The following is a 9,794-nucleotide window of genomic DNA, read 5'->3' on the forward strand; positions in this document are numbered from 1 at the left end:
CAAAAGCAAAGGATCCTAACCGAACGGCTTAAACATAAAAAACACAATCAACAACATCATCTTTTTCAGCCTACTTTTAAAACCCTCAAACCAAATCCGCGGGGAATGACTAAACAATATTTATAAATGCTAAATCAGTTCCTCTCAATCAGACGTGGAATTACCGGCTTATATTAACGATATCATAGATTAGTTTCAAAACTTATCTCTACCGCTGTATAACCTATAATTAATTATTTTTTATTAAAGTACAAAACTTACCAAGAATACAGTCGGATGAGGTTGAATATGTAACGTAACTTGTACCGATTATTACAACATAAATTAATGCAACACGTACTAAACTCACACTAAAAGTTAGCCCGTAACCGCTTCCTTCGTCCCCGGTATACTATTGTAATCTTTGATTTCGACGCTCGCGGCCTGACTTTACGTATGGAAATCTGGGGTTACGGCTTACTAGTCTGTGGTTAAAATTTTGACATTTACACTAGTGATGTTCATCATAGATCGATGAAATAAGGTACGAAATATAATTATTCCGATGCATATTATCATCGAAGTACACAAGTTCAACTTATTAATCATCCATAACCATATCTCAGATTTAAAATCTAATTTTAACATATGGCATCTCGATACATTAAGCAACAATTTGGCTAAATTGGTTTAGAGCCAAATTTTCCAAAATATGAATTGTTCTTCACGAACATCAGTATCGCAAAAAAAAAGTACTTCCGGCTTCTTTATTATTTAATGAAATGACCCATAACAATTAGATTGAAAACAATTGCCTCCTCGGCGCGGCGCTTCTCTTTTCACCGAAGCAATAAAACTCCTTTTGGACCTTAAAGTTAAAATGTTCTCGCTCGTTCTCGGTGGTCAACCCTAAAATATTGCCGTTCTGTAACGTTCTGCCTAAATTAATGTACATTCTTCGTGCAAGTCCAATTTGAAAGTTTTCTTGATAACTCGACAATATTGATGTCACCTTAAAAAGCGCTTTAGAACATATTCTAAAGATGGCTGAACACGGCAAAAGGCGTAAGTATATCTCTCTAATATAGAGTTACATATTGGTTCCGTTTGCCGTGGAGATCCTGAGGCCATGGAGTCAAAAAGTTCCTGCTAGACATTTCACGGCGGTTGTTAGCCTCATAAGAAAGTATATTTTTCCTGCCCCACAAAATTTATTACTAATTCGTAGCAGAGTACAATTGAACAGCTCTGTTATTATTTTATCTTGGGAAAAACTTTTAGGATTAGGTTTTTTTTATAAGTGGGCAGACTAGGCGCAGTAACTAAGGATTAATATATAATATTTTATATATTTATTTGAATACATATTTATATAATTTTTTTTTGTGATAACTAACGCATATCCGACCTTACGAGTTCTTAGTTTTTTTAAACCATTATCACCACAGACTAATATGCAATGGCTTTTGTACTAATCTTATCTGTAGCCAACGCTACAGAGTTTGGCGTTTACAGAGTTTGTTTTTATTATTTTGTGACTTTTTATTTATTTTGCACTATAATTTTAATTTGTATTGAAAAGAAGTTTTAAGAAAACTATTTGGAAATAACTTAGAAGAGAGTTATTATATTTATGCCACAATGAACGACCTGCAAATAGCCATATTAGAATTAGAAGAAAAGTTTAAAACCCAGTCTTGCAGGTTTTGCTTGACTCCAGATAAACACATAAAATACCATTTAATCAGTGAAAAGTTAAAAAAATGCTTACTTTATTGTACTGGGATAACGGTTAGTTTTTTTTTAATACTAAGCCTAATTTTTGAATTAACTTGTCACCGATTTAGATAAACAGCTGTATTTTCTATACTTATTCATTAAAAAAGTTGCAGAGTGTTTGTATATGTTTTATTTGAAGAAGCAATGCCACCAGTCAAGTCAAAGTCACCAGGCAGCACAAATAAGCATGACAGTATTACATCCCCGGACTAGCTCTGCCACAAAAAGCTATACTACAGTAATTAGTCTTTTTTTTTTTTTTTATTCCACAGCTAAATCAAGAGGATGGACTGCCGAACCAAATATGTACAAATTGTCTGAGCAGTTTAATCATAGCCTATAAGTTTAAAAAATTATGCCTTCTTACCGAGAAGATCTGTAAAAATCTACAAACAAATAAAAAGAAAGTTAAGTTGCATGATGAATTGAGTACAGAAGCAATTGATGATACTTATGGATTGGAGGAAGATCATGTTGACAACGAAAACAGTATTAAAGAAGACCACATTAACAAAAACCAAGATGATGAAATTTATGTTACTGAAAACCAAGATAACGAAAATAATGGTAACATAGATCATAATAAAAACAATCATGTGACATACTTAATATATGATCCCGGTATTCAAGATAACGGAACTGACTCAACGGAAAAACAAATTGTGAACAAAGATGGTGGGATGGAGAATTTAAATGTGGAACTAGACAGTGGGTTAGAAACCAAAGATTCTATAGAAGGTCCACCGAAAAGGTATAAAAAATTTCAAACTTTCAAGTTACTATGAGAATATCAATTAGGTATTTTCATGAATATGTGATATTGGCACTGACTTATTGATAGTCAAGAGGGGAACTGTTCCCCACAATTTAGCATTCAACATATGCAATACGCAAAAACGATTGAACGGATCTGAATGTAATTTGGAACGGAGATAGACTATTCCTTGGATTAAAACATAAGACACTTTTTGCCACTTGAAACATCTTTGGTTTCCAATTTGGAAAAACCAAACTTCATATTTGATTAGCAATAACTATAGCTTCAGTTTGTCATAGTAAACTTGCTCAAAGTTTGATTTGTACTAGCTGTACTTTGCAGTGTTCCCTGCGATGAAAAGATCTGTATAAGTAATTCATCATAATAACCCATTACTGGCCTACTACAGAGCAGGGGTCTCCTCCCACAATGAGAAGAGGTCAAGGCCGTGGTCCACAACGCTGGCCCAGTGCGGATTGGTGGACTCCACACAATTTTGAGAACATTATTGAGATATCTCAGGTTCACCGTTGAAGCTACTATTGTTACTTAGTGAAGCTAGAGTTGTGTGCTGTGATTCCAACTCGGCCCTGAAAGTGAGGTCGAGTTCCTATCCACTGAATTATCACTGCGGGCAGCTAGTCCGTAATAAAGCACGCCGACTTGACCAACAATGCGGTTTCAATATGTTTTGATAATTTCAATGTTTGAATTTTTTCCAGAAAATCTGACGAGGGCAATACGAAGGTGGTGGGTGGCAGTAAACAGCTGGTCTTTGGGCCGTTTAGCAAGAGAAAGCTGCAGTGTATGAAGCTGCTCTGCAAGTGGTGTAATATGAAGTTTGACACCAAGCAAGAGGCCGCTGTACACAGACACACCGTCCATAAACAGGGTCTGACTTGCAAAGTTAGTGTAACATATTTATTTATTTATTTATACTTTTTTAATAAGAGGCAGAGTCATTGATGGATGGCCGGCCTCACAAGCCACAAAACACACAGAGATAATCTGCTTATCTAACTCTAACTTAAAATAAAAAAATAAATAAAAAAAATAGCATTTACTCTCTGACTAAATACATTTTTGCTTATACACTACTAGTTACTAAATCTATTATTTAATTAAGTTATATTTATTCCTAAAAAAATTGTAACAGCAGCGCGCTTAGTCAGGCTGTCCTTGGACATAGGCCTCCTCTAGAATTCTCCAGTGTGCTCTGTCTCTGGCTATAGCTAACTTAATTTTTGATTAATATTATCTGTCATAGTAAGTGTTACCTGTATCAACATCGTATCGTGGATAGTGTTGTTGATTACATATAAACCCCATTTTTTTTCCTTTTTGTTAAATTTAAGAGCTATTGTTGTAATATGTAATTGTTTTCTGTCCCAAATAAATAAAAAAAAAAAAATATAGGTCCATCAGCTGATCGCATGATGGATTAAAAAAAAAAAAAAATAATACTCTTTATTTGCGCACAAATTAAAATACAGAAGAGGAATAAAAAACACATATTGTAAACATATTATATTTATTCGTGTTTACTCCAATATAAAAATGGGCGTTATAATCTACAACGTGTAAATCAAAAGTGAAATGTTACTTTACAGGCTTTAGAGGTAGATTATTCACTATCCAGTGGTTAGCACTGGGTTTCTTACCAGGGTATGTATACAGCAGGAAAATAGCATAAAATGGCAAAAATACGAGTTATATATCAATTTTATGTTATGCAGTGCTTTTGCGCATGTAAGAAGTGCACGCCACTGTGACTGTCTCTTAGACTTATCTGTGGAAACAAGAAAGTTAATTGCTTTTGAGTATACCACTGCCGTAGTTTTGACTGAAAGAAATCAGATACAGCCCTAACATCGCATGCAAAATTCGAATCAAGTGACGTGTTACTGTACAATAAAATAATTGTATTCTTTAATTCCTTAGTTATTCAGTATTTTTGACGGCCGATTGGCGCAGTGGGCAGCGACCCTGCTTTCTCAGTCCAAGGCCGTGGGTTCGATTCCCACAACTGGACAATGTTTGTGTGATGAACATGAATGTTTATCTTTATGTATATTATTCTTTATTATTCTTAAAATTATTCATCAGTTATCTTAGTACCCATAACACAAGCTGCGCTTACTTTGGGACTAAATGGCGATATGTATTGTAGTAGTATATTTATTATTTATTTCTCTCCCTTTTCAGTTCTGCGGCAAAACATTCACACGGCACTCTGCTCACTACCTCCACGTGAAGTCGCACCTCCCGCCAACACTGCAGTGCGACCACTGCGACTTCCGCACCGCCCTCAAGCAGAACATGATCGTCCACCTACGGACACACAACGGTGACATTTCCACTAACCTTAAACTTGACCGAGCACTATCTAGAACTTGCACAAGGTACCTAGTCCCACACCTGGCAACACAAAGCCTGACGCTACCTAAAACTGGCAACAAAAAGACCTAGTACTGGCACACAAAAACCTAGCACTAGCCAGTGGCGTGCATAGAGGGTATGCACAAGGTATGCAGATGATATTAAATGAAGAAAATCTCTAGTACAAACTATAAATACTTAAGGGTAGGCTTTTTATAACTCTTACAATGCTTACCCTTATGTTTTGTATAACTCGTACTTGAGATTTTCTTCATTTTATATCATCTGCATACCCTCTGTGCACGCCACTGAGCACTAACTAGTACTGGCAACGCAAAGACCTGGCACTACCTAGTACGGGCAACACAAAGATTTAGCGATACTTAGAAGTGGCAACGCAAAGACCTGGCACTACCGAGAACTGGCAACACAAAGACCTAGCACTACCCAGTACTGGCAACACAAAGACCTTGCAGTAATAGAATAGAGCTGGCATTAGTTACAACTGACACTACTTACATCTGGCACTACTAATACCTGGCACTTTGCTAGCTAAATTTGCTATACTATAATTTGCAGACCTGTTTGGTGTGGAGTATAAGGATTAAGGATTAAAGAAATTATAAATCACACCATACAGATTCTCCTGCTGTTAGCGCAGTATAGCAAATTAAGCTTAATTTTCATTATATATTATGGATTTCCGCAAAGCAACGCCTGCTTCTATCCAATACCTGGCACTGCGTTAAGCTGGTAATGCTTAACCTGGCACGTTATTTACTTCTGACATTTATAAATAGCACGACCTAACCAGGTACGACGTACACCTACTTACACCTGACATTGTTAATTGTTTATTGTTATTAGGTACACAAAACAGGAAATAACTGAAAGTAGATCTAAATATAAGTAATAACAAGTTTTGTTCTAAGCTACAAACCCAAAGTATGTGTACACAACTTGGAATTAAATTAAACAAAAAGTAAAGATAAAATTAAAGCTGAAACAAAAAGGAACACTTAAAAAATAATATATATACGATTTTCCTAAAGATTATGTGGAATAGTGCTTAATAATTTGATTTTTAAAAAATATTTATCCTTTTGTTAAAAATGTCAATATTACGATTACATTACCTAGATAGTACCAAGTTTAGGTAGAAACTGTCCTAATACTATGTAGCACAGCTTCTACCTTAACCTATGCTATCACTACCGAGATATGAGCAACTGAAAAGAGCAACTGCTGAGTTTCTTGCCGGCTTCTTCTCGGTAGAATCTGCCTTCCGGACTGGTGGTAGAGTCACTACGCACAGACAGACTTGACGTTTCAAAAGTGCTTATATTAGGCCTACTTGAAATGAATGAATTTTGAATTTAAAACAAGGCTCTACTTGCACTTGGCTCTAGTTACACTTGGCTCTACTTGCACTTGGCTCTACTTACACTTTGCTCTACTTACACTTGGCTCTACTTGCACTTGGCTCTACTTGCACTTGGCTCTACTTGCACTTGGCTCTACTTACACTTGGCACTTATACCCAGCATTATTTACATCTGGTTCTACAAAAACCTGGCAATACTCACATCTGGTAGTATATTAGTATTGCCAGATACGCCGCTGTGCTATCAAAGGTGGCCGCGTGCGGCGTACATCCGCAGGAGAATTTGGAATTGAATTGAATTTGTAAGCGATTTTGTGGGCAAATAAATAAATTTCATTTCATTTCATTTCATTTCATTTCAATTTGAAATTTTTGACCAATTTTACCACATTTATAATTTCTGAACTTTCTCCGGTCTGGTCTGGTGGGAGGCTTTGGCCGTGGCTAGTTACCACCCTACCGACAAAGACGTGCCGCTAAGCGATTAAGTGTTCCGGTGCGATGTCACGTAGAAACCTATTAGGTTAGCCCGCTACCATCTGAGACTGCAACATCACTAGCTAACTAGTAGAGGAATAAAAAAAAAAACTGTCACTACGCCTTCCATTCTTATTCTCAAGTCTTTTTTTTTTTTTTTTAATTATTAATGATAGGCCAGCGTTTGACGACAATCATGCCCGTTAGAAAGCAACGATGAGGTCTAGGTTGGTCTAGGTTGGAGGACGCTTGCCTAGAAAAAGCCTATTCACTCTAGCCTTGAAGGTACTTAAATTATACGTGGCAGGAAACACAGTTACCGGGAGGGCGTTCCACATCTTAGCGGCACGTATCAGAAACGTGGATAAAAAACGTTTCGTGCGTGTTGATGGGATATCAACCACATAAGGATGCCACCGCTCTCGGTGTCTCGCTGTTCTGTTGTAGAACGTAGTCTTATAACCTTGTTATCCCAAATGGCGGGCTAATTCACGGGTCAGTAATTAGGGCAGCCACCCCCCACAGATGGCCCGAGGAAGTACCAGTGCGACAAGTGCCCGTCCTCCCACCACACTGCGTCCAACCTGTTGAACCACAAGCGCAAGGCCCACGAGCTGGTGAAGCGGTTCGCCTGCCACATCTGCGGGAAGACCTTCTACACCAGGAACTCGTTTAACAAGCACGTCGATACACACAGCGATACCAAACCGTGAGCTATTTTAGAGACACATTGTTAATTATTACACTCGAGACTTATCTGTGAATTTTTTTTTATAAATTATCATTAGATGCATGTAAACAAACGAAAACATTTTTAGTGGTTAGAGAGATACGGCTGTGGCGTGTACAGGGCTTCTGACCAGGGTATGCAAAAAGCAGGTACATGGCATAAAAGGCATAAAATGAAAATTTTCCCCTCCAATATGACTTATATAAAATAATTTGGGTATGCAGTGCTTTCGTGCATGTATGAAGTGCACGCCACTGAGTATGACAGATGTAGAAACTGCCAGGCTTGTGTACTCTAGTTACTCTCACAGCATTATGTCCTACGGCATATTATTCGGTAATACTGCTGATATAGATTCTTATTTTGTACTGCAGAAGAGGGCTTAAAATGGGCCCAAGAGAGTCTTTAAGACATAAATTATGACGGTGCATAATCAATACATATTTGAAAATTTAATTTATGTACATAGAAATATAACAAATTTTTAAAAGAAATTGGCCTGTAACGATAAATAAATTTATAAAAATATTCATCAGTCATCTTAGTACCCATAACACAAGCTACGCTTACTTTGGGGCTAGATGGCGATGTTTGCATGTCGTAATATATTTATTATTATTACTATTAATATTAATATTGGAAGTAAAAATAAACTTGTAGTGCCAGTATGTTGACTTTACAATGATCTTAACAATTATTCATTGTAAGCCAACATCTCCTGAAGATGCTCCGGTTTCGGAGCGAAACGTGCGCAGAGGGTACATTGCCGAAGATCTGTTTGGTGTGGAGGATAAGGATTGAAGAAATTATAAATTACACCATACAGATTCCTGCTGTTCGCGGTGTATAGCGAATTAGGCTTAATTTTCATAAGTACTTTACATCAATAATATACTTTCAGATTCGAATGCCCGGTGTGCCACAACCGATTCGCGCGTCGCTGGAACTGGAAGTACCACATGCTGAAACAGCACGACGTCACTCTACCACCCAAGAAGAGAGGCAGTCGGAAACTCAACTCAGTAGTGGGCTAGACGTCAGCTGTTCAACAGAATGAGGAGAGCTAGGTCTTTTACCCTCACCTGGCTGATCAATAACCCTAAAGCCTAAAGTATAGTGTGTCTCGTGTTACTCGTAAAGTCTACAAGCGCGTATAATATTACGCGTGACGTCTACGAACGCGTTTGATGTTACGCGTGACGTCTACGAGCGGAACCTCTACGTGCGTGTTTGATGTTACGGGTGACGTCTACGAGCGTGTTTGATGTTATTCGTGACGTCTACGAGCGTGTTTGATGTTACGCGTGACGCATACGAGCGTGTTTGATGTTACGCGTGACATCTACGAGCGCGTATAATATTACACGTGACATCTACGAGCGAGACCGTGTTACTCGTAGCTTCTACGAGCGTAAAAGGTTTTACGCGTGACGTCTACGAGCGTGTTTGATGTTACGCGTGACGTCTACGAACGTGTTTAATGTTACAAGAGACGTCTATGAGTGTATTTGATGTTACGCGTGACGTATACGAGCGTATTGGATGTTATGATAATTTAGTGTTTATGTTGGTACAAATGTAACGTAAAAGTTGTTGTCATTTATCGATGTTTAATAAAAACGTGGCAAACATTACGTGCGCACAGAATATGTTCGTTACAATGTAACGCAAAAGCTATTGTAATTTATTGATGTTTAATAAAAACGTGGCAAACTAGTTTTGTTATTTACCCATTTGCACTACTTCATCAGAAGCCCAAGAAGCCGGGCAGTCAGAAACTCATTCAGTAGTGGGCGAAACGTCTGTTCGGTCGGTTTTGGAGTCACTTTATCCTCTACTATAACATATGGCGTTATGCCACAGAATTATGAACATACAGAATCCCCATTCAGCCATTGCATGCAGTACATTGTGTCCAGAAACAGGTATAACACTCCGCGCACGTCTCACTTCAGTATGTTAGTGAGCGGTATGTTTCTTAGCTTACAAACTTTTCCCATTTCCATATTTTACGGTAAACGTTTGGAATATTAGAGGTGAAATAATAGATGCAGAGATACCTACCGGTGTCTTAGTCGTTTATCACTAGCCTTTTTGAGAAACACTACTAAAGTGGAGTTGTTTTTTGAAACTTCAATATTAGTCGTGTACACGGTTTCTGAATGGTCTTAATACTGCGTTACGCCGCCCGCGACATCTTGTGATTATTTATTTATATTTATTCCAAATGTTAGTCCATATTATATTAATATAAATTTACTTTGAGATGGTGATAACAAAAAAAATACCCGGCTAAATTTTTTGTGGGC

At 37.5% G+C, this 9,794-nt stretch overlaps 2 protein-coding genes across 2 annotated transcripts in view; one reads left to right on the forward strand and one right to left on the reverse strand.

Moving 5' to 3' along the window:
• Positions 1-422, reverse strand: part of LOC120635481 (ATP-citrate synthase) — an 83,177-nt gene extending 82,755 nt beyond the window's left edge. The window contains exon 1 of the mRNA XM_039906504.1: positions 262-422. The gene's annotated coding sequence lies outside the window, so the exon portion shown is untranslated. The remainder of the gene's footprint in view (positions 1-261) is intronic.
• Positions 423-1,496: 1,074 nt separating this feature from the next.
• On the forward strand, positions 1,497-9,201 carry LOC120635411 (zinc finger protein 8-like). The gene is made up of 6 exons (XM_039906427.1): positions 1,497-1,770; positions 2,031-2,509; positions 3,238-3,421; positions 4,721-4,862; positions 7,281-7,464; positions 8,387-9,201. Exons 1-6 carry the CDS (start codon positions 1,621-1,623, stop codon positions 8,517-8,519), a joined length of 1,272 nt encoding a protein of 423 aa, XP_039762361.1. The 5' UTR covers positions 1,497-1,620; the 3' UTR covers positions 8,520-9,201.
• Positions 9,202-9,794: the final 593 nt, after the last annotated feature.

This window comes from Pararge aegeria, chromosome 26, assembly GCF_905163445.1.
Source record: "Pararge aegeria chromosome 26, ilParAegt1.1, whole genome shotgun sequence".
Classification (NCBI taxonomy): Eukaryota; Metazoa; Arthropoda; class Insecta; order Lepidoptera; family Nymphalidae; genus Pararge; species Pararge aegeria.